The 25,734-nt window shown below is 38.2% G+C and overlaps 2 protein-coding genes across 3 annotated transcripts; both read right to left on the bottom strand.

The window, feature by feature from the left end:
* Positions 1-3,560: 3,560 nt before the first annotated feature.
* On the bottom strand, positions 3,561-15,296 carry LOC117422940 (WD repeat and FYVE domain-containing protein 1). The gene is made up of 12 exons (XM_034038186.3): positions 15,086-15,296; positions 14,027-14,094; positions 13,787-13,860; positions 12,844-12,898; positions 11,909-12,059; positions 10,639-10,751; positions 9,456-9,582; positions 9,099-9,204; positions 8,197-8,298; positions 7,580-7,710; positions 6,501-6,609; positions 3,561-6,231 (listed from the first exon to the last, which is right to left on the bottom strand). Exons 1-12 carry the CDS (start codon positions 15,220-15,222, stop codon positions 6,172-6,174), a joined length of 1,233 nt encoding a protein of 410 aa, XP_033894077.1. The 5' UTR covers positions 15,223-15,296; the 3' UTR covers positions 3,561-6,171.
* Positions 15,297-16,835: 1,539 nt separating this feature from the next.
* LOC117422934 (glia-derived nexin) lies at positions 16,836-25,462 on the bottom strand. 2 transcript variants are annotated; one of them, XM_058990372.1, is made up of 9 exons: positions 25,379-25,462; positions 21,982-22,234; positions 21,276-21,503; positions 19,925-20,122; positions 19,461-19,659; positions 18,950-19,050; positions 18,479-18,565; positions 17,954-18,037; positions 16,836-17,526 (listed from the first exon to the last, which is right to left on the bottom strand). In XM_058990372.1, exons 1-9 carry the CDS (start codon positions 25,445-25,447, stop codon positions 17,489-17,491), a joined length of 1,257 nt encoding a protein of 418 aa, XP_058846355.1. In that variant the 5' UTR covers positions 25,448-25,462; the 3' UTR covers positions 16,836-17,488. The 2 variants fall into 2 exon arrangements, with proteins under 2 accessions (XP_058846355.1, XP_033894072.1); XM_034038181.2 differs by lacking the exon at positions 25,379-25,462 and adding an exon at positions 24,555-24,757.
* Positions 25,463-25,734: the final 272 nt, after the last annotated feature.

The raw sequence follows: 25,734 nt of genomic DNA, 5'->3' as shown, positions 1-25,734 counted from the left end.
ATAATCACTCGTCAGTATAGAAATCAATGTGAAGAAAAATTGGATCGAATCCGAGATCACTGGAGCCGGAATATCATGAAATGATATTTTACTACGTGGACCTGAATCAGGCTCCACTGATTCCCTTAAATAGGGAAACTGACCAATGAGAAGTGAACACACATGGCGCTTAGTTTAAAGACCCCGGCTGACAAATTTGTATACAGCCTGAGAATGAGATCACAGTAATGTTGGAGAAAAAATGGCAAACGGATGGACAAGGATAGAGGAGGAAGCAGTAGGTGGTTGTATCCAAAACACAGGAAAATGGTTTAAGTTTGTAATTCACAATAGCTTGTATGCTCATTCAGTTTTACTTGATCAGTTGTTATTTTTATGTATGTGTGTGTGTGTGTGTGTATTAATCTTATGAGAGTGCTAAACACTGCAACTGGTGTAAACAGCCCTTGAGAATTTAATTAAAAAGGGGAGTCTATGCTAGACTGTATCTGCATATTACAAAAAAGCTAAACCCTCAACAACTGACCATGAGTTGGGATGAAATTATGTGATGATAAAGGTTTATTAATAATATTTGTGGCTCCAAAGATAGGGGCAAAGGAATGGAAGCTGACAGGCTTACCAATGTGCCCATCATTTTTAAATAAATTCATTTCATGCTTGAAAGAGGACATTGGTCAGAGCTAAAAGAGTGCCTCTGCTGGCTCAGTCTTTACAATTCCTTTGCTCTTATATTGGGGAGTAGCAACCTTCTGCAAGCGAGATGGATTGTTACAGCAATAGACTTGGCCATTGGAGAGAAAATATGGTATTGCCCTGCAGATGATGTGTGATGTACAGAGAGATTTCATGGGCATCTGTGATTTAAATGTTCATGTTAAGAACAGACAGTACAGTATCCAGAAAATAGGAAGGACACCACAGGAGAAGCAACTGCGCATCGCTGAGTTGAATGTCAATTTATTTATTTATTTATTTTTAAGGTCCAGTTGTTGAAAATTGATTTTATTTAATATACTGCAGGAGTAGCAAAAGTTGGCCCTTCCACTCCTGATTTTTTTCCAACCCTGTTCTGAATAGTTAAAATGATCCAATCAAACCATCCTGAAGTAGTTAATTATGTAATTTGATCTGTTAAACCTGGAGGACTGTGATTGGACAGCCTTGGTCTACTGTAACGCTGTATGTTTTTTAACCTCCACAGGGGGCGCTGCCCTCCATACAAGAGTAGACCTATAACTTATTTTTAAAATCTTTCATTTCAGGATATTTTCGTTCACATTCTTGACATGTCAGAAGGAAAAAAGGTCTGGGAGTTCGGTGAAGGATTAAAAAAAGATCATAAATCACTGAATGTTTTGGTATGTTTGTGCTGAATTTCATAGTGTACCTCATCTTACTATCTGTATGTGTTATTATATAGTATGAAAGATTAACTTTGGACAACAGCTTTTAGTGGCTGTTTTTTTTTGTCCTTTGAAAAATATATTGTCACACATTAGGTAATGTGAAGGCTTTTTTTCATAGGTTTACTTGCTCATGTGTTTCATAATACAAAATGCAGTTGCATAACCAAGTTTCCTAATCCCTCTGTGTTTGTGTTTTAGTCTTGGTAAGAATGTATGTTTTGTAAGAATTATTTTTATATAACGACACAATTCAGTAAAGGTATGCACTGTTAAAGGAATATACAAAGAGCAACTGCCCCGAAACTCCGGGTGGTAATGAAGTCATGTGTCTGCTTTGCGCTTCTGTCTTTTTCATAAGTGGGTTTCACTGTATATGGACTTCCTAATAGTACCAAGTACCTTGTGCAAAATACTGACCTTTTCAATTCTGTACAGCAGTGTAATTACTTTTGTCATGCCTAATAAAAATGCTTGATTGATGGTTCCTTCAGTTCAGGATTGAAAGTGTTTTTTCCAAAGCAGCGGCTCAAAGTAGCCGAGTGATTTACACACTAACCACCAGCCTGCAATTAGAAATATGTTCCAAATGAATCAGTGTGCTCAGTATATTGTTGCACTTTCAACTGCAATTCATGTGTTATGTAATATTTACATCTGCTGAGTCTTTGTATGTTGTTTTTGGTCTAGTGTAAAGTTTCTCTATATTTTATGTAATGCCTTACTAACAGATTTACTGTTTATTAAAACAGTCTCCTTATTCTATTAGGCACTTTTATTCTCACTAAAAGCCTGATCCCATTACTGGAAAAAAGCGACAGTCCCAGGGTGGCGAGTACATAGCAGAAGTACCATGTATTTAAAACGCTACATTAGAGCTGTCAGTGAGCGTCGTACTGTACAGGGTGATTACAAAGCAAGCAGACTGCTTCAGCATGGCATAGCAGCTAATGTGTTCATGGTATGAATGCACAATTTGCAGGATACTTAAAGGGCCGCATGGGAAGCCAAATCTCATAGATGGAGCATGTGTGCATAAGGGGTTAACCCATCACATGATCAGGATGCTATAAGCAGTACCCTGGAATGCTGTGTTGCCTCGGAACAGCAACTGCCAGCAGATGGCACTCCATATGGCCATTTAATGCAAAAGCTCAAATCTGACCATAGAAGAATTTATATTGAGATTTAACAAACGCAAGCAAACTTCCTTTATTTATGCCGCTGTGAAAAATGTTACAAATGCTTGCAGTGAAAATGCAAAACACCCCTAGAAAGGATACCAATTTTAATCAGTATCGTTGTTCTGCACCTATGGGACCACACAATACTAGACAGCAAAAACTGAATTACTGTACTGTAAACGTGAATGTCCCATGTGAACACGAGTGATGAAGTCATTTTCCAAGGTAACCAGGCTGCAAGAGGATTTTATTTTTAAACCAGAAGTATGGTAGCCACTAACAGCATGGTTTTCAAATAGTGGAACATAATGTCAGATTGGTTTGTGACTATGCTTAGTTAACACAGGTGAGTAATATCAAACTCAGCTAGGATAATGCAAGTGGAAAATGTGTGAGCCAAAAACCAAGACAAAAGTCCATCTGCACATGGAAACGATACATTATTGCCATGGATACTTAAGAACAGCATTTCATGGGTTAACAATATTTAATACATATTAATGCTGCCACTTTCTGAAATAATTGTACACGTTATGCACTAATGTTTATACCAGAACTTTTTTAAAATTGTATTTTTTATAGTATGTAAATAAAAAAATAAAACTGCTAAGAATGTAGTGCCATAATAAAGCCACTGTATTTATAATGGGGTGGTTTGCTTACAGATCCAATCTATTTGTTCACTGTGATTTAATTTTTGTTTCTGTTTTTATCAATTCTAAACTCTGAAGCCTTGGATGGAGATAGAGGAACAGAGCTTAAATACGGAGGATGAATTGTTGTAAATTGTCTATAAATATTAATGAGCAAGAATCACAGAAAATCTTTAACTATGCTTTTACCATTCAAGTTAAAACTGTGAATTAAGTGACAAATTTGCACATCTAAGTCAATCTGTAAAAAATAAATTGTCTAATAAAATTGAACGCTAGTACATTTGAGTTGTGCAGGAAATCCAGACAAACACTACTGAGAAGTTATAATTTATTGCAAAATGCGACAGTGTAGAGTACATTGGGCTATTAGCGTTGCAGCACTATTTAGTACAGTACCATTTCAATAGAAATTCATTGTTAAAAACACAGGTTAAGAACATTGTTAACAGTTCTCAGAACTGTCATTACATTAGAAAGTCAGTGTGTACAAAGGGGGCACACAGAATGACGTGAACACAGCTTCTTAATGTTGATCTTCTTTATTCAGCAAAATAAACTGTTGGGATATCTGAATGCCTAAATCTTCCTCATCTACACAATGCCCATTTATAAAGGGCACCCCACCACCCTGAATCAAGTATGAGAGAGTGATCCTGAAATGCCTGGCTGGGATGGAATTGCACTGCAGTAAATCTAGTTGAGTGAGATAGATATATAGATAGATAGATATATATATATATATATATATATATATATATATATATATATATATATAGATATAGATAGATAGATATATATATATATATATATATACACACATATACACACACACACACACACACACACACACACATATATATATATATATACACACACACACACTCAATGATTATCTCAGGTCTCCAATTAGCACATCACTACTAAACTACTAGACAATTTAGTGTAAAATTAAGTGGCATTCGAAAGCAACATCGTACACAACCAGGCTCCCCTTTTAATTTGATTCAGTTAAAATGAAGACAAAGATCACTGGAAAAAAACAACTCAGGACATTTCCTACAGGCTAGGGTTGCGAGAGCTATAACTAGGTCAATCAGTAAGCGACAGTCATTTACAAACCTGCAGTATATGAGCATCACCATATTAAATCTGACATTGGCTCTGAAGACCCGACTCTTACAATCCAGTGCAGTGATTAACAGCACTGAAGATTTTATCTGCAATACCCCAGGAAAAGACTATAATGAACCATCAACAAGCCACCTTAAATTACCTGCGAGGGACATTTATGGACTGGCATTTGATACAACACTATTTACTATGGAAAAACACACGTTGTACCATTGTACTCTAGAAGTACTTAACGTGCGTGCAATATAAGGTACGCCCCATTTTCAACCATAACACCTGTCTGTTTAACAAACTAACTTGTGACACATTTCTAACAGTGCATCCATATATTACATAAGCCAACTTGTGACTCGTCTTTATTTTTTTTAATGTAGGTACATAGTACTTACAGTAATACCAATGTAATTATATAGTACTTCAGGGACTGACAGTTTGGACATGACAGAACTGCTAAATATTTCTCTAAATTTAAACAATCCTGTCCTGGTACATTTTTAGGTTGGTGCTGACACCGCTGCTCAGCTTCAGATAGATCAGAAGTAAATTGCCTTCAGTCACCAAATATAAATTATAAACCGTGTGCTTCTGTCAAAGAGGCTTGGTCAACTTCTTCCCTTAATGTAAACTACCAACAGCAAACTTTAAATTCAATTTTAAAGAAAAAGAGTAAGCTCAGGGTGAGGTGTGTCAGTTTATTACAAACTACTCTTGCTGTGCTTTTTTTTTTTTTTTTTACACAGTAAAGAACGTTTTTACAATTATACGAAGCCGGTAAGAGCAGAACAGCATGACGTGTCACAACAAACAGAATCTCGTTAACTGCACAAGCTATTTCTTCAGTTGGAGTATCATTTTTTTCTTCTTTTAAACCACTATATTCCTGCATCCAGAACAGTTACATAAGGCAACCAGTTTGCTCTTTATTACAGATTTACTCACGCACATATGTGCATTCAGTGCAGTACAGGGGCAACCCTTACTACAGAGGATCCAGATAAAAGACTTGTTTGAACGCAGCATATAGCAGACACCAGAAATACAAAGGAAGGAACCGGAAACCAAAACGTCAGTTACATAAGAGCAAGAATTTGTAAGAAGCCAACTTCGTGATTGGTCTTCATGACTTGCTTTTTTAACATTTATCAATCAGATGTTGTCTTTGTGGAAAAATGTAAGTACTTATCAGAATCTACATTAATAATCAAAACAGATCTAATTACCATCTACCTCCAAGCCTATGTTTAATTAATCCCCCCCAAGTACAATGAAGCTATATCTCTGCTTCTCATTCAGTACAGATCAGAAGTTCTAATAGTAACACAGACTACAGCTCTGGCCAAGTGTTTTGCAGCACCTAGAATTTTAGGATTGAGAAGCAAAACTTTTGGCCATAGCTGTATATTGCAAATTAATTTACTTCATTGTGTCCTTGGCAATTTGTAGTGTCATAAAAATAGAAATTATCTGATTAAACCCTGCCTAGTAGTCTAAAAATCTGAGGAGCCAATACTTTGAGTAATCTGCTTAAAACAAGAAGCATTGGATTTCTCAGGCTATGTCATATCCACTATGCAGTGCTTTACAGTTTCTAATTAAATGTATAATGAAATTGCCTTTTTTTCTAACTTTCTGCCCAGAGTGACCTAGAAGTCATAAAGCAGTGCTACTTTAAGCAGTGGTTGTGTTGAAATGTCAAGTGTTCCAGAAGGAAAGTAAAAGGTTTAAAAAGTGAGTGTTTCCATGGCAACTGTTATGTCCTCAGGACTGGGGTACGGCTCAGCAGGATAATGATGCTCAGCGGGGAGAGAAGCTTGTTGCTAAGCTACAGCCAACCACCTGTGTCATATCCCAGATCTGAAACAAAGTCATTCAGAGAATTAGCGAACGAGAGTGGAATACAAATGGCAACTGAAGTGCGCCACAGGGAAATAAAAATAAACAAGTTCTAACAAACATGTGTTTAAACAAGGGTGGGTCATGAATAAAAGACACACAATATTAGGGTTGTCCTCTGCCACTTTCCTTGTTAATACAGTTTGTAGTCAGTATATGCATCTAAACAGTGGGCACCCTAATCTTGCACTGCACTGTAAATGAGATGGCATGGCCTGTCCGTGAGTTACCTTTACAACCCGGTCGCTGCCACAGGTCACCATAAGCCCCCTGGAGGAGTCCATGTTCATGTGGGCGATGTTGTGTTTGCCTTCATGAAACGTGGCCAGGGAGGTACGGCTAGGGAAGGGAAAACACATCGTTAAAACTGCACATCCTGTCTTAGGAAGCTGGGAGACATTCAGGAGCACCACTTCATGTCAAGGAACACGTTTTGATATTCAGCAGAACCTTTTATCTCCGATTGAATTGGTTTCTGGGGTCCATTGGATATGTGAAAATATTGTATCTCAGAGAGTCGTTATACGACCTTGCAGCTGCATTATAAATGAACAATGTCAAGAACATTGTGGAGTAGTGGTTAGGGCTCTGGACTCGTGACCGGAGGGTCGTGGGTTCAATCCCCAGTGGGGGACACTGCTGCTGTACCCTTGAGCAAGGTACTTTACCTAAATTGCTCCAATAAAAACCCAACTGTATAAATGGATAATTGTATGTAAAATAATGCGATATCTGTATAATATGTATAATGTGATATCTTGTAACAATTGTAAGTCGCCCTGGATAAGGGCGTCTGCTAAGAAATAAATAATAATAATAATAAGCAACGGTACAGTAAGTAAACTAATCTCTTGCTTTCTTTTATTGAACATGGTTAAACCGATCACTTTGTTTTACTGAGTGACAGTTAGCATGTACAAAGTGAAACTGCATTCCCAAAGGTAACCGTCTTTTCTAGCACCTTGCTTTATTTGATCTGCAACTGAATCCATTCTTTCCTGCCAGGAGCTGAATTTACTGTTTCAGACCCATAATACAATGCGCAGTGATCATTTTCCATCTGTAGCATTCAGCTGTAGCAGCATGTGTAAATGATACCTGCCAGAGGTTACACTGCGGTTAATAAAGGGGATTGTATCTTACAGGACTGGATATGATGTGTTCTGCTGTAATTGTCTGTGTGTTGGATATAGAAAAGGGAACACACACACACACACACACACACACACGTTCTTCTAGTGTTTATAACTCTATTATTTAATTGGCTTCTCATCCAGACCGCGCGCTAAGTCACGTGATGGCTACTCACTCCTCCTCTTTGATGGTCTCGTAGCAGGCATCACAGACGCGCACCTGGAACTCGAAGCCCATCACCGGGTAGGTCGACCGCTTTGAGCTGCACTTCCCACACACGGCTTTGCCACACTTCCTGCAGTGATGCTGAAACAGGAAGACAGGAAACACTTGTTTGATTAAGAAACCGCACCCAAAGCAGTCACCTTAACGTTCTCTGGGTAAAAGATGGCCTTTTTGAAAATTTTTACCTGGATATAAAACGGGTAGCTGTTATTAACGTACAAACCTCACAATCTTTATAATCTCTCTCAGTACATTATCCTTTAATTTAGTTACATTAGAGGCTAGAAGAACCATTATCAAAATGACAACAGATTTAGGCATTTCCCTCAGTGCATTTCTTAGCAGAAGAGGGAAGTCAGATATCTCAGTTAAAGGAATGCACCTCCCTCAGCACAGCCAAGTCTCTGATTGGGTATCTCGGTAAGATGAGGGCGACTCCCTCAGCACAGCCAAGTCTCTGATTGGGTATCTCGGTAAGATGAGGGCGACTCCCTCAGCACAGCCAAGTCTCTGATTGGGTATCTCAGTAAGAGAATGGCGTCTCCCTCAGCACAGCCAAGGCATTACCTGTCGAAGGCCGATGGTTTTAGTGTCCCACATCTGCTTCAGGTTCCAGAAAAAGGGCTGCTCACACTTCTGACAGCAGTCACTCTCCAGCCACTGAGGAGCCTGCACAGGGTGAGGAATAGAGGACACACAGTGAAGATCACATCCCAAACCCACCGACAAGGGAGGGGAGCAGCAGAGCTCAAGGTTAACCAAGGCTTTAAAAGCAGTTTATCAGAGCCCCCCCCCCCCCCCCCATTATCCTTTGGTTAAGTTTCCAGACATTAGGATCCCACCTGATGCTATTCAAAGTCCTATGTGCAACACTGGGTTTTGACGTGACTGACAAGTCTACAAATGTTACTCCCCCTCTCCCCTGCTTAAGTGTATTGTCCTTCTTGTTCCAACCACATAAATTCAATTCCACTTCCCCCGTTTAAAAGGTGTAGTTTGGTTTTATCGGTTTATAACCCGTAATGACGTTCTGAATGCTTTTGAAAAGGACGCACCCTGAGCTAATGTTTAACAGCCTATACAGTTGTACTGTAATCTAATAAAATAAAAGACGTCACAATAATGAGAGAGCAGTTACACAAGAATACAAAGGCACATGATCTGAAGAGGAGGAAGAAAACCATGCTAAAATTGCACAACTCATAGAAACAGCTTAGTGACAGCATTGTCACGTATTTCAATGGAAATGTGTTACATTGCTGAAAAAAGACACACAGTGGTACGCGTTTGCAGGCCGGATTAAAGAAAAAAAGAGCATTTTCCTTTTGTGTTTCTTCGTCGGTAAAACTTGCTTCTTATTTGGAATGCCTGCAATGTCTGAATGTTTTCAGGGCTCAGGTCTCAGGCTGCAACCAGAAAGGAGACAATCTGAGAATGAAATAAACGATCAGTCCCTGTGTTGGAGGTACCTCTTCTCTGCTGACGTCCATGTTCCACACTGTGATCCCTCCATCGGCAGCGCAGGAGACCAGCTGCCGGGTGAGCTGCAGATAACATAGGGACTGGACTCTATCACTGCAGAACAAACAGAGAGATGTCAGCTCCACCAGAACACCAATCATCATCATTTTATTAATGTAGAAAATGATGGAGGGCTTGGAGTCCAATATAACAGAGTAAACACGGTTTAGGGGGCTAAAGGTTAAGCAGTAACTTGGAATAGAAACATTATCAAGTATCCAGTCAAACACACACACACACACATTAATATATATAGCATGCAACAGTGAGAGAGAGACTGAAAGAGAGCGTGATTGAGCTCTTACTGGTGGCCCTGAAGCAGCAGTGTTCTTCCTTTTCGGCCCCCAATGTCCCACATGATAACACTGTGATCAGACGCTCCAGAGAACAGCAGCCGCTGGGCAGGGTCCCAGTACAGAGATCCTACACTGCCTGGCAATGACAACAACGGGGAGATTTCACATGTTTCACATAACTAAAGATTACAAAATGTACAATTCATTTTCTTACTTGCAACCTTATCACCAGGAAATACATATTATTTATTTATATATATTTTCATTCAACTTCATATATACAGGTTAGGATTTGAGATCAAATGAACAATTTGAGTATTTAAAAAAAAAAAAAAAATGTAATCCATATAACGAAATATATTTATATATTACACACCACCATAAACCGTACATATAGGAAACTTGTGACACAAAGTATTGCAAAAGTGCACACATCACTGCTGAGTCACACTGCTAACTCTGCTAGGTGGTCCTCCAGAGAGGCTTCAGAGTATTTAGGGCAATGGTGTTTAGATCAACCAAACAGACCCCCAGTATGGGTCATTTTAATGCAGCACACATGTCATACAGGCACTGGAAGAAGAGAATTCCTTTTAGTGAAAAACGACCTTTGTCAGAGGAAAAATAAAAGTGCAACAGAGCACACTGAAATGAAACAGCAGGACGCTCCCACACCTCGCTGTGCAAGAAGGAAGGACAGCTTTTCATTACAGGAACTAAACTGAGATTTTTAACTTGCACCCCACTCTCCTAAATATACTTTAAAAAGAGCTATTAGTGAAGCAATTAGAGGGAATCATGTGGCACAGCAAGCCCTGTCCCTCTGCAGACATCCTGGTTCTGCTTGCACTTAACCTTGAGTTTCAGAGGCTGGCATGAAAACAATTAGACCAGGCAGTGTCACCGAAGACACCTGGGAAGAGGAAACTAAAACCTGCCTTCAAAAAGGCTTTGATGAGTTCCTCCATTTGCCTCTATTAAAATCAGGTTGAGACCCCTTCCTTTCAACAATCATTCAATCAAAGATCACAAGTTTAAACTCCCAGCTCCACAACGAGACAAGAAAAATACATATACTGTACCCAAATCATATCTGGATTAGAAGTTCATGAAAATATTCTCACAGATCCTATTCTAGACCTGTCTGCAAGCAAGAATTCAAAGATCCGATCGCTCCAGCTCCATGGCTCACCTTCGTGTCCCTTCAGTGTGGTGATGACGGAGTAGGTGTTCTGGTCCAGTTTCAGCAACGTGATCTGTCCAGAGAAATCCCCAATGAAGGCATGCTTTGTGTCATGATCGAATCTGAACGCGCCAGTGGTCAAGGCTGGAATATCCCAGACACAACTCTCAGCATTCCCCATCACTTCTATCACTGGCTGTTAATCAGGAGCACAGGATGTGAACCCAGGGTTTAGGATATTTCATATCTCCTAGGATAGCACACTGCAAAATGCCACCTAATGTAATTAAACCCAGTGTGTGAAAAGGTGCCAAGATCTCATTTGTATCCGTCAAGCTCACATATGCAAAAAGGCAGTAGATTACAGAGAACATCCCACACATTAAACTGCAAGATCAACAGTCCCTCTAGAAAAGGGAGAAGACAGAACCTATCACACTCTTCAGCTAGCTAATGGCAGACAGCTATCAAAAGGGCTGTTGCTAGGCAAAGCCCAGACAATGGCACTTCTGGCATTTCTGTCTCCCACAAAAAACCCAAGCACAAAGCTTCTTACAATACCTTCATATTACCAGGGGGTATTACCCTTATACAACAAGCCCTGGCCTATACTTAGCAGTGGATTCTCATAAGAAAATTGGTTTTGTAAAGCTGACCTCTGTTCACTGCATCTACCTGTGCTGCTGTTCACTTCCCAGATTCGCTCCAGCGGCTAAACCGATAGGATTCAGGCGGATTCATGAGAGTTGTGAAAAGGACTAGCAACAAGGAAAGAGAAACAGAATCTTTGCACGAGCGAGAAGAGGAGATAGCAGAACAGAATCTATTTAAATGTAGATCTGGGCATCTGTGAAATAATCTTCTTAGACTCACAGAGTTTAAGAGAACGGACAGCATCTGGGACCAATGAAGGGTATTTCTGGTTGACAATCAAACATGAACATGATACCTTATTGCACAGAGAAATACAGTGAGGCTCAGGCTGAGATACCAAACAAAAAGGCAAAGATAAGAACAATCTTTTACCAAGCAGGGGCAGACGAAAGAGGCAGGGACTAGAACTGGAGATCTTTTAAAAAGACAACTATTGCAGTTAACGTCTGGATCAGAAGAACATCAGACGTTTATTTATGTGTGTATCTATTCACTTCTGCGTTCAAGCTTCAGGGTTTGTAAACAGCAGCAAATCAGGTTTGTGAAACTTGTATCCAACAGCCCCATAGACTCCGTGCTTTGAGTCATGTATTCACTACAAGCTGATTGATCAGATAAAGGATACTGCAAGCAGGAGGCCCAGGAGCTGAAGTAGTGTCTCCCCAGCATGCTGCCACTCCTTGAACACATCCAGCTCACACTCTTATCATGGCCGGTGCTGATTACCCACTCGCACTCCAGGCAAAACACGATAGCAGAAACACGGCTCTGGTGAGCTGGGAAATAAGAGAGACACACATTACAAGAGTGCGTAGTTTGAACAACTTGTGTTTTTTAAATTAATGAAAGTAATAACGTTGACACAGAAGACAAAAACTGTTCCCCTGGGCTTCCTGGACCCCCTTTTATTGTTTAGCTCTTTCAGTCCTTAATTATCTTTGCAAAAATAAAGTTCTAGAATTCAAAATGGAACCCTGTATTGAGTAGACATGAGAACATGACAAACCTTTTTTACATATATTTATACACTACCTCAGATGGGACCTAGGAAATGCGAGGTTCCAACGTGATTTACAACAGCATGTGTGAACATAACTGATTAGTGCTAGTAAGAAGTAAGACCATTCACTCCTGTAATACTAACACTACAGTGCGGTAGATTTTCTTTAACCCTGCACGCAGCAAACTGATTGAAGCTGATGTTGTCTGATTATCTTGTCTGTGTTTCTTATGACATTTTGAAACAGAACAGCACTACTCGCACACACAGATGACCTTGACAAACAGCATTCCATTCAGCTTTGCTCTTGTCAGGCTGCTATCGACTCTCTCTGCATCATTTCCTGTGACCAAACCAGATGTTCCTTCAGATTCCAGCAAACTTTTCCAGTCAGCTGTTTGTTTTGTTTTAATTTATGGTCAAAGCCTGAAGAAATTCTAGACGAATGTAACACAATGTGGAACCCAATTCTTTGCATTTGGAGAGATACATTATTTTCACACCAAAGGCTAAAGCACTGGTGTTTGCTTAAACTCTTAGTCAGTTAAATGTAATCGTACCTGGGTAGGTTTTGACGAATGTGATCTTATTAAAGTCTTCAGAGATTTCAAATTCCTGAAATAAACAATTAAAACAGAAAAACAAAGTTTTAGAAAATATGCTTTACTTTACTGCTTTGGTGCTTATTTTAACGAAAGAGCAGTTTGAAGCATTCCAGTTTTGGGATTCAAGTTAATTAGGTACAGCAGCAACATGCATATTTGTATAAATTACCCTGGTACATTTGATAAAGATTTTTGCTGGTTTCAATGCACACACCGTGCTTTTCCACACCTCTGTGTGCTGTGTCGAGTCTAGGCACACTGTTCTGCATGGAGTCTGGGTGGAACGCTGGCACACAGCACTAAACTGAGGAATGGGTTTTACAAAAGAGGAGTCTGAATCCTGGGGGAGCACACCAATGGCACAGCTTGCTAAACCTCAGAAAGAATAATAATTCATCCTCTAGTGGGAAACAAATCCTGGTCTGCATTGAGCTGAGTGCACAAATGAGCTATTCAATTTGTGATTTTAATTTGAGAATGACTCATCGACTGTCAGCTGCAGTCCGCTTTTTATTCTTACTTTCCATTTATTTATTTATTTTTTGGCAGACAAACAGTGGACACCTGACTCAAATCCCATGCACTCATTACACAGTCCTGAGCATTAAGATGACTTGCATGTAGCGTGGGCTAAGTGATGGGAAATTGGGAAGCTGATACTGCTAACACAATGCCACACCCATTCTGAAAGGACAGGAATTTAGACATATTTCAATACAGTATTGCAGTCAAATGTAAGCACTGCACGCTTTTCAGGAAATGTAAAATAACCCATTATTCTCTCCAGACACATGCAAGTTTAAAATCGCTCTACAAGTCTACTCAGAAACAAATGTATGTCTAACTCTTAACAGGTCATCATTTATAACACGTTCAAGACAGCTTTAACATGACTTACTACTACTGCTCCATTGTCCTGTCCAATGAAAATACGTTTGCTGTCATGGTGATATGACATGGATGAACAAGGCGCTGGAAATAAAGAGGAAAAAAAAACCTTTTTTAAATACCTCCAGTCATATACTGTATAATCATGGACGGCTTTGTAAATAAATCTTTTGCTCTTGCTATGCATCAGCAAGTGGTTTCGCACAAGATCTGTAACTATGATGGCAGACATAACACATTGACAACTTACAGGATACAGTGTGGTAGATGCTTGGCCAGTACTGCCCGCTGTCTCTTTTCAGCCATACTCGTATTGTTCTGGAGGGTAGAACACATATATATTTAATAATACTTGCGTTTCAACAGCAAACAGCTGTACATGAACATGCATCTTATTTTGAAACATTAAAGTGACATTATTAAACGGTATTAAAGGAACTTACATATACAGTATAAAAGTGGAAACAGTTTTTTATGCTGCCATATAACCCGAGGATGACACATGGCTATACTCTGTAATCGCTTTCGATAAGGCTTTATCTGTGCACAGGGCAATGCGCTCGCCAGTCACACAGCAGCTGCAGCTTCGCGTTATTATTCGATGCTATTTACGCAGCCCAGGTCCACTGTAACGCAATAACTCTTTGTACGGCATACAGAGGAGAACTATATAGCTTCACCAGAAGGGAATTGTTTTTAACTGGTATTATTACTACACAAACAGAGAGAGAGAAAAAAAGTAAATTCAAATAGTGAAACGAAGTGTTCAGATAATCAGGTTTATATATTTTACGGTGAATTAAGCCGTAACAAAGTTTAGATTATTAAAAGACCCACACAATAACTGTTACTTACATGTTTTGTTTGTTTCTTATTGTTTATCATTAAGAAAATCCTTCTTTTGTAGACTAAATAGAATGTACAGCCTAGATTTATAAATGTCTGTATCGTAAACCGTATTCTCATGTCCATTTTTTTCTGACTACACAAATTAAAAGAAAACCTGTTCCCAGTCTAATGATGTATATAATACATCACGAGTTACAAAAATAACACCACGGTTACATGCAGAGAAGAGTGTAGTGTGGACAGCGTGTTTACTGCTGTTTACAAATCGTACACCTGGTCTACATCAATTATTACATTACGTTTAATTTCACGTCATGTCCCTATTAGATAACCGAAAGGTGGTAACTTCTGTATTACTTAAATTTTAAGAAACTGTAATGTCGAACGTATTTGCTAACGCAATGCAATGCACTGCTTGTTCTCGTTTTAGATCAGCGTATTGAACCCGGTCGCCGCTTACCTATCTTCTCCTACAGTGATCACCCCATCTTCTTTCGGGATCAAAACCGCCGCATTGACAGCGTCCTGGTGGCCCTCGATCTTGTTTAAAAGAACTGGTCTGGCGCTCTGGGGCCTGGAGTGAATCTCAGCCGCCATGTTTCTGTGTTTTTTTTTTTGCTCGCCAACACGAATCAGCTGACGGACGATACTTGAACTAGAACCGAAAATACCGTATTTATTGAATACGATCCGCAACTCTGAACCACGTTTATTTAATTTCCTACAATTTAAATGTGCAATGTCGTGGCGCTTGTTGTTTAATACATAATTAACTTTACAAATTTTAAATAAATAAATAAATAAATAAATAAATAGATAGTCCATCCCATCTCCATTAGATTTGGTGTGGTATGGTAACTGTATATATTAAAATAGTTTAAATTAACACCAGATTATTTCATGATACAGGTGATTGGGTGTAATAGACGTGTTAAAGACAGACATATATATGTTTTATTTAACAAGGTTTGAACCGTGCTCTAAATGGAGCACTGAAGAGCCGTACGCCTTTGAGCAAACTCGTCTATGGGGGCCTCTAGTGGTCAATGGAAGTTGCACAAGCCGGGGAAATATTCCAATCAACAAATTCAGTTGTTGATGTTTGATGTCATGTATACTGGACCTAGCCTGTAGGTGACTTACAAGTGGGGAAGAGTTTTGTTACTGAGAGATTCTTAAATATTACCAGATTCGTATATCACTACAGCAATGTTGTTTTCATAACTGTAGCTGACTTTGCTCAGGCAATGGTGGCAGAACCATCCAACATATTGTGGACACCTTGTCCAGGTCTAGTCAAATTGCAGCAGAGTATGTGTACCTTGATAAGTAATCTAATTCTTCTAAATATGAATCCAGTAAGAACTGTAACATCAGTTGTATATTGTGAGCTGGAAATACTCTGCAACCTGTTGCTAGGAACAAGATTTTTCAGACAGTATAAAATATACGGTGAAGTTCAGTATCACCAATTCGATGACACAGTAACAAAAATATTTTTTTTCTTTCTCTCGTCTCACATGATCATACATAAGAAATGAGAGGAAGTCTATTTAAACATTATATTTAGCTTTCAGGAAGATCAGAAGGCACTTATGCTTTCAAGTGGGTGCCACTGTTTGGAAAAGAGAGAAATCAATGGTAGCTGAACTCAGTACTCAGCACGTACAGCAGTGCTTTCCACCCCAGCACCTAAACCACGGGACATAGTTCAGGTACTATCACTGCAATACCTGAACATAAGGGAGTTTCTCATTTGTCCCACAAACATTTCATTTGATAACAAAACTATGAGGACTGCCTGATTGTTTTCTGCATTCTAGTTTACCCTTCTATGCACTCTACCTCATCAGAAACTACAGCCTGACAGTTCATATGTCAGCTTACATTCCTGGGAAGCCATCTTAATCAACAGTCACGCTTTGCTACTGTCTGCAGCAACAGGAGGTTATAAAAATGAGCCCTGCAAGAACTGCTGTAGTTTTTAAAAGCAAAGCACTTAAAACTGCTGTGGAATTGACATTTAAAGTTATTAAGGTTGGAGGAAAAAAAAAACACCCCACACACAACATGAACACTCAAACATGAACAAAGTTAAATAAAAAAATAATAATTAATTTTGGAATGACCAGCCAAACCTTTCTTTCCGTTCCATCCAGCTCTGAATAGTTTTTGTGCTGATGTGACGAATGATAGCCGACAAACCAGAATGACCATTGTACTTTAAGTTTTTATTGATTTAAAAAAAAAAAAAAAAAATTATATATGTTACTGCAAATACAAAAAGATCAAATAAAAAAACCACACACCACAATCCCTTAATGCTACGTGATTTTTGTGTCTAACTTAAAACAAATTATTGGTATATTAAAATGACCTCATTCAATCTACATACAAATACGCAGATTCTTCAACCCATGTTTTTCTACACCGACAGTACTAAATCGGTTTCACTGTATTAACATATTCACAAATGAGACCACATTTGTTTTGCATTCAGGTGTGTATTACATACTGCCATTACAAGACGCGTGCACAGTGTCCACTGCTTCAAACACCACACAAGTTAACGCCAACAACATGCTCTGTGCACACCGACAGCAATGGAGTTAAAAGAATAAAGGGCATTTTTCACCGATGTGCTCCCAATTAAATAAAATCGCTTCAGTAGTATAAATTAATACAGTATGTCAAAACAACATTATAAAAAAAGGTTTCAAATGTTTCCAAAGAGAAAAGCTGGACCAAATGTATTTCAGGTCAAAACAGCCTGTGTTGATGTCCCATTAAAAAAAATAAAAAAAAATTTAAAAGCCAGGAATTAAACAAAACAAAAACAACTTCCTCTCAATACACTGCTTTTCTACGGCTTGTTAATTTGTCCCATAAACAGCACAGTACCTGAAAAAACACAAGGTGAAGAAAATACATTTAAATCTTTCTAGAAAAAACAAAAACAGAGCAGTTACAGGTAATTTGTGTTTTGCTACATTGGAAATGTATGCATGGAATACAAAAAATATATAGATTTAGAGATCAGAGTTGTGAATTATGGAAATACTTCTTCCTTGGCGCTAAAGCCCCATCATTATGTGACACTTTAAAAGCAAATCAAGGTTTTGCATTGTCATACTGGGAAAATAAATAAATAAGTGATGAACACAGCACTGAAAATACAGTGACTCCATGTGCAATGTCGTTAACCTGTTGGGGCTTGTTAAAACATCAAATAAAACACTCCCTGTAGAATAACTGGGTTTTAAAACAATGCCTACAGTACACAAGATGGGGCAAGACAAAGTATGATAAAGCAGTTGAACATTTTTACCTGTTGGGTTGTGTCGAACAAAGAAAAGGAAAGGTCTGTCTACAATGACCCATGGTGGGGAAGACCGGGCCATTAAAATTGCAGCTGCAAAAAGGAAGACAATAAATGTACAAGTAGCCAAAACTGCTATACATCATAAAACAAATACATGCTGTATTATATATTCCAACTCCAGGTCAACTACCATGTATGTTATTATTATTATTATTATTATTTTTTTTTTTTATTTCTTAGCAGACGCCCTTATCCAGGGCAACTTACAATTCTTACAAGATATCACATTATTTTTACATACAATTACATTTTTTTTTTTTTTTTTTTTTACACATTATTTTTTTTACATACAATTACCCATTCATACAGTTGGGTTTTTACTGGAGCAATCTAGGTAAAAGTACCTTGCTCAAGGGTACAGCAGCAGTGTCACCCACCAGGGATTGAACCCACAACCCTCCGGTCAAGAGTCCAGAGCCCTAACCACTACTCCACACTGCTGTATGTTAAAAGAGAGAGGCATATCTTTACCAGTTGCAGCAGATGCTTTTGTTCCATCTTCATTCACCTCAATTCTAGCTTTCTGCAATGCTTTGGAAACACTGAGTTGTTCAGATTCTGTTAAAGTAAAAAAAACAAACAAATTAAATAATACTCAAGACAACATTAACTAATGATGTACATACTTTATACCACAAGGGGGTATAAGTGAGTTTATTCATTTTTGAAGGTTTGCTTGCCTGAAGAGTCTAGTATTTCATTTAAGATGATGAGATCCTGGTATTCTCCCCCCCCCCCCCCACCATATTTATAAAAAAAAAAAAAAAGTTCAGTGGGACCGAAACTCGGCAGCAGTCACGATTCAAAACAAGAATCTGCTGGCCTACATCTTGCACATAATCATGCAAGCAAGATGCATACTATAACAATACCACAAATCAGTAGAATGTACTGCCATTATATTATATAGTTCAATTGCAGTTTTCAAAATGCAAAACTTACTTGTAATGCTTCTGAAGTTTGCCTTCTCCTGATGAAACATATCTGTGATACCAAGAGCCAAGAGAGGTGCCTTTAAATCAGTTTCTGCCTCAGCAGTAAACCTGCAAGTAACACAGAGGAATCAGAAGCACTGTAGATCCCAGTGCTAGCAGACCTATGTTAAGGCTTGCACAAAGTCCCAAGTGCTCTCATGAGTCAAACTACCTGTAGAATAGATTCTGCAGGTCTGCAAAACACTGGATGAAAAGCCGATAACATCATTGCTAGAAGCAAGACTGCACAAGAGACATTAAATACATTTTGCAAAGTCTTTAACAACTGTTGCAGCAAAACAGTTTCTTCCCATCATGCAGTACCTCATTTATAGTGGGCCCTATAGCCTGTTAGAAAATCATGCCTGTGTGTTGTCTGCTGTAATCTAGGATTGTAGATTCCTGGGTAGGATTTTGTTTTTACACTATCCCTGTTCCAAATATAAAAGGTAGGTTTAATAAGACGACCCAGAACCTACTTCGGAATGACCAGCCGAACCTTTCTTTGGCGCATCCGTTCCATCCAGCTCTGAATAGTTTTTGTGCTGATGTGAGGAATGATAGCTGACAGAGGGGTGCTGTCTTCCATGGGCAAGGCAATTAACATACTCATACTGTTTCCATGGTAAGGCAGCTCAATGACTGTGTATTGCAAACCATCAGGGGTACTTGTTGAGCCTATAAAAACAAGTACATTCAACATTCGAATGATACCATCAACACTCGGTTATAAATTATATATATATATATATATATATATATATATATGCAGAACAAATTAAAATAAATAAAGCTGCATAACATTTTACTACAGATTTTGAATTCTTTATTGCTTGACACCAGAAAGGGAGAATTAATGAGACATTCCCATATTATATATATATACACAAACAAATATTTAAAAAACAAACAAACAAACAAACATAAAAAACACAAGACTTACCAATGTTGAATACAGACAGCTGTGACATCATGGGCACTTGGTGTACTTGCCCATCTCCACCATTAAAATTGCGCTTCTTTGTGTTCCTGGGCTGAAACCGAGATTTCCACATGCCTTTGAAGTAAATGGCATTCACCGCTACTAGCCTTGTTAGGGCACTACTAAGCATGTCAGGAGATATGAGGTTCTCAATCATACCTGGTAAACGGGGAGTGAGGTAAAAAAACAATATATATATATATCTAGATCATTATAAATTCAGAACTGTGACTATGGTTAATTTACTTTCACAAATTGTACAGGAGACCTTAGTCCCTCTCTCATTGCCTCAATAACTATTGCAGAAAAAAAAACAAAAAAAAAAAACACAACATTTATAGAACTGGACATTCAAAATGAGACTGATAACTTGATAGATTGCAATGCTTTCTCTGATAATGCACACTCATGATAAAACAAACAGAGTGACTTTACTGGCCTCTGCCTCGTTTTTCAGGGGAAGTTATTAGTGCTGGTAGGACACGGGCTAGCATTGCTAGTAGACTGGTGGCTAAACCACCCTTCTCCCATTGAAAGAAGCTTACTGCAAAGCGGTGGATGGAGAGCAGGAGGTTGATCGATCCAGTAGATACCAAGTTAATTGCTTAATATTTTCAGTATAGTGACCCTATAAATAAAAAGTAGTTTCAAATAGTTACTTAATGACAGCTGTGTAATATGTGCCCTGAAACCAAATGCGTTATTATACCAACTTTTTCTCCAGACAGGAAGAAAAAAAAAAAAAAAAAAAAAAGTGTTTATAAATGTATGTCTTAGCTATCACTGGGGTAAAAAACAAAACAATTAATGTTCAGCTCTTGACGATCTCTGTGGCTTTAACAGTTGCTTCAAACTGGTGACTGGAATTTTTATATTAAAGTAAAACTTACTTGCCATGCTCTGGGAGTTTCTAATTTTTGCCCAGAGACCACAGAGTCAATTTTATAAGCAGCTTTTTGGATGCTTACCAATATACTGTATGCAGTATAAAAAGTACCATACTAAAAATGTATCTTAAGTCTTTAAAATCTTACAATGAGTGGACCAAATTAACCCAAGCCAGCCCAATCCAAGCAGCACAGAAACCAGGACCAAAGGAAATTAAATGGAGACAGACTTGGAACGTTCCTATGTTGATGATATTGAATCACTGGGAACCTTTAAAACTTGATGTGAAAAAGCTTTGAATTCAACTAGCTACTACTGTAGGCACTGATGGGCTGAATGGCCTCCTCTCGCTTGTTCATTCTCTTAAGGTTTTTATTTTTTTTATTTTTATGTTCTCAATCTAACTTGAACAGTCTGAACGTACCCCTGGTTCGATTTGCAACCCAGTCATTGACGGAAGCTGCGGCATGTTTAGGGTCATTAAAATCCAAACTTCTGCTTTCACACCAAAACACTTCTCTGTTCTTGGAGACAAAGGCATCTTCCATTTTAAAACCGCTCTGTGCAAACATTGCATTGGCTATGGTAACAAGGTCTTTATTCTTCCCAGAGGCTAGGCTCTTCTGTAGCCTTTTCAGCATTTTAGCAGATCCTTAAAAAAAAAAAAAGAAACACAAAATAAATAAATAGGTCACAATTACAAATGACAGTTGTATCCCAAATTAAACCAGTTACTAATAAGGGGGGGGGGGGGCTGGAGTTCCCCACAGGTGAATTCAATTGGAGAAAAAAAAAAAAAAAAAAAAAGAGTTTCTTCCTACCTCTAACTGTGACTAAGAAATGCCTGGATTTATCCTGTCTAGATTACTTAATGACAAGATGACAAGATTTAAAAAAAACACATTAAAAAAAAAAATGAAATACTTTAGTTTTCAAAATATGTCTGGGACCATTTGAAAACTAATTTTCCTCAAAGACTCAATATCACCATTTCCAAAAGCCATCTCTTATTTTAAAGAAAATAAACATTTAATGTTCCAGGGAGTGCTAAAGAAAAGCAACAAGGCACTGCTCTGGACTGCTGGCACTCTGCTTGTCTCCAGAAGGTTAATCTCAGAATAATATTTTACCGTTCACATTGTATCTCATAGCGGTCACAAGCTGCTTCTTGGTCTTTCCTTCTGCTCCAAGCTGCAGCATTCCAAGCACGTTGGCTATCCCGTGAGGAGACATGACGAGATTGTCCTGCGGTCTGGATTTCGCAATCTGATCGAAGACTTGGATCCCAATGTCGGAGCCAGACTCTCCGGAGTACTGGGAGCAGACAGAAGACACTGCCACTCCGACGAGGAGGAGAACAGAGAGATGTCCCATAGTTACCTCCTTTCACCACCAAGCAGAAGAAATGACAGAAGTTAGAGATTATTAAAAAAAAGCTTAAACACTACCATTTACTGAAGACTTCTATAGATTCATTGGCTATGCTGTATACATGACCTTGAGCCGTCAGGTGATCAAAGCAAAGCTTTACAGGGTTTGAAAGGGTCATAGTAATGCCATTTTGACCTTTACCTAGTGGTTTGACATTCAGTAAAATATCACATGGTTGAGTCACTATTATTCAAATAAAGACATGACTTTGCAATTTTTCTTTTGCAACTAAAATGTTTCACAACACCAAATTTAGTTGCCAAATTATTACTCTATTATTGAGAACATTTGCCAATCAAGGGAATAGTGAAAACTGTTCACACTAAAGAGTCCATATGGCAGTTAAATAGAAAAAAAAAACACACAACTATTACAAAAAATATATATAAAAATGATATTACTTCATGAAAACAAATCAACGGTCCAAGTTTTGAGGAGTCACAATATTGTTCTGCTCCAGGCTAAATAACAGCTGTGCAACAGGAAGACTCCATTAAAGGAAGTAGCCAGGACCACGGAGCTTGTGGTTTTAGTTTTATTGCCAGAGGTATATTCTATTTGGGGCGTTTAAAAAAACAATGCCATCAGAGCAGAAATACTGTAAAAAAAAAAAAAAAAAAAAAAAAAAAAAACTGAAAGGCTAAGAAACAGCAGTAGAATAAGAATGAATAATCTATAGAATTTAATATCTATCTATTTATCTATCGCTTTGAGATCATGGGTTTCAGTCACTGTTGGCACTTTCCATCGAGCTCGATACAATGTATGGGGAATTATAGTTGACATTTCTGCTTTAATTTCACAATTCTAGTATTTTTCAATTGTTACTTAAAATGATCACTGAAATTGAATCCTCGCGGGGATCCAGAGGGTGGAGGGGGCTGCAGGTTTCAATTTACAAATATTCTTTCAAATAATAAAAAAAAAATGAATAACATTGTAATGTCACTGAGTTTGCCTAGCACAAGCCATATATAGCAGAGGAGAACAGGAAAACATTCCCATTGTACAAGTTCATATGGTTGAGAATTTTTGCTTTAAGAAAAAAAAAAAAAATTATTATTAAGTACAGTCTTTCCTTACAGGTCTGAAGACAGGCAATGGAAATAAGCACACTCAGAGAGACACTTTCTGGACTTCCAAAAAGACCACACAGTCAGGGCAATGCTTTCGTCAACTGATGCAGAGATCCTTAAGAATCCATGACTGCAAAGGGTGGTTGCTGTACGGGACTTACAGTACAGTAATCACTTCCAGTTCAAAGTGCTGTAGGTTGTGTTGTAAAACCCACAAAGCATCAACATATCACCCAATTTTAAAAAAGTCTCTCCATTGGACCTGTAAAATTACACAGTTTTTTTTCCATAAGTTTATCAGATAACATTATACCCCAAACGGAGGTGGCCCAACTGACCACTTGTCATCCGAGTTCCCCAAATACACCTTCTCCAGGATCGAGGCTGGAGTTGTGATGCCACTACGCACCCAGTTAGTTGAATTCAATTAGGGTTTTACATTATTAAATCTTGGCAATCCTTATAATACTTTACTCTGCAGTACTTTTGGACCATGTCCACAACAAGGTGCATCCAAGAATGAATTGCATTGCCTTTTTTTTTTTTTTTTTTTTTTTTTTTTTTTAAATCAACATCAGTACTTAAGGTTTTGTGAAATTGTCAAAATAACAAAAATAAAAGAACTAATGTCTAAAAGGGGAAGCACTTGAAAACTAAACAAATACCCTACCCTCTCTATAGTTTATTCACAGTACGATTCATTAGCTTTAAAATGCCATACAATATGGCACAAAAGTATAACTGAGATACAGTACATGGGATATTATCTTTAGATAACCCCACAACGTCCTGCAAAAACATTGTTAAATATGTTTCAAATAATTGCTCGTACTGGTATCAAAGAAAGTACCGTTAAATCACACCCAGCTATTTGCTTTAGTACCGACTGCTTTATCAATTATCCATATATCATGATTACTCTTTAAATTAAAAACTGAAAAAAAGTGTGCACGCATCTGTTAATAATAATAGTCATACCCCCTTAAAAAACACTGCTAATCAAACTAAAAACAGTTTGAAATCCGTAAATATACTTAGAGTTACACACTTCTGACAAACAGTGCGCAGCTGTTTTTGAAAACCAGGAAACACGGTATAAAACAGCATAACTAACAAAACACATCTACGACTTCTGCTGCCAAACTCTAGTAACAAACAAACAAGCATCCATTCATTATACACGCAATTGGCCTTACCTCAAAACACGAGCCCAAAAGTAAATTTCTGTTAAATTATAACCTAATAATATAGACTAATACCGTTTTTCCAGACAGCTACTACTAAATAATAGTGTGTTTCGTCTTGGTTCAGAGAGTTAAAGCCCTTATATTTATACCATGTGGCGATGCTGGCGCTACACCCACTTGTTTATTTTACAGGCGCCTAGTCAAAAATAACTCCTCCTCGCTCGAGGCAAACCAATTGGAGCGAGCAGATTCCATCAGGGGAAATTGTTGCTGCGTTCAGTTTCTGAACAGAATATATAACGCACTGCTGGTCTGAAAAATATAAGGCTGCATTTTCTCATCGGTAGTTTCATAATTGTTAAGGTGTTTTTTTTGTTTTCTTATCACTGCTATTACAAACCATCATATCTGCTGCAAAAGGGAGTTAATAAAATAAAACACATGACGATTTTTTTTTTATTATTATTTTTTGTTAGCTTGGATATATGTAGAAAATATGACACCTAAATCACACAACCCGCGACTCAGAAAAACAAGCCCAATTCCTCCAAAGCCTGGCAGTTCCCATGTTGTAAACACAATGTCCGTTCACAATCATCTAATCTTTCACTTGCTTCTCCAAACCCTCTGATATATTGCTGTCTGAAACCCGCAGTAGCACGTGAACCGAGCCTCACCATCCCGGCTGCAAACACGTTGAGATGAATAGTGCACAGCATTTCAGTTTTAATATATTGTATCCGAAAGAACAATACTTAAGCATACTTTCAGTATATATTGCAAATACACCAGTGTTATAATTTATGAAATAGTGGTATTGTTTTATTTATTACCTCTATGGAGGACTGAATAAAATGGTCTGTTTCTGCAGAGTAGCTAACTGACCGCAGGTACCTGCCCATATTACTAATGAGACGCCACCTGTTCCTTGGAGTTCAAAGGCTACCTCTTTCAGTGCTGTATTTCATGCTGGCTAATGCGATACCTACCTACACACACGTGTCCAACATGACGTTCTTGTACTCTTGAACACGTGGAGTCGCAGTTGGATTTAGAGTTTATATGACCCCTTTACCCTTTTTGCAACACGTTGTAGATATGCCAATAATTCGGTGCCATTCATTTTTCCCTATTCATGAACCCAATTTATTTTTTATTAGTTACCGTATTTTAAAATTCAATTTGGTGC

This window comes from Acipenser ruthenus, chromosome 17 (genome assembly GCF_902713425.1).
Source record: "Acipenser ruthenus chromosome 17, fAciRut3.2 maternal haplotype, whole genome shotgun sequence".
Classification (NCBI taxonomy): Eukaryota; Metazoa; Chordata; class Actinopteri; order Acipenseriformes; family Acipenseridae; genus Acipenser; species Acipenser ruthenus.
This window is presented reverse-complemented; position numbering and strand designations above follow the sequence as displayed.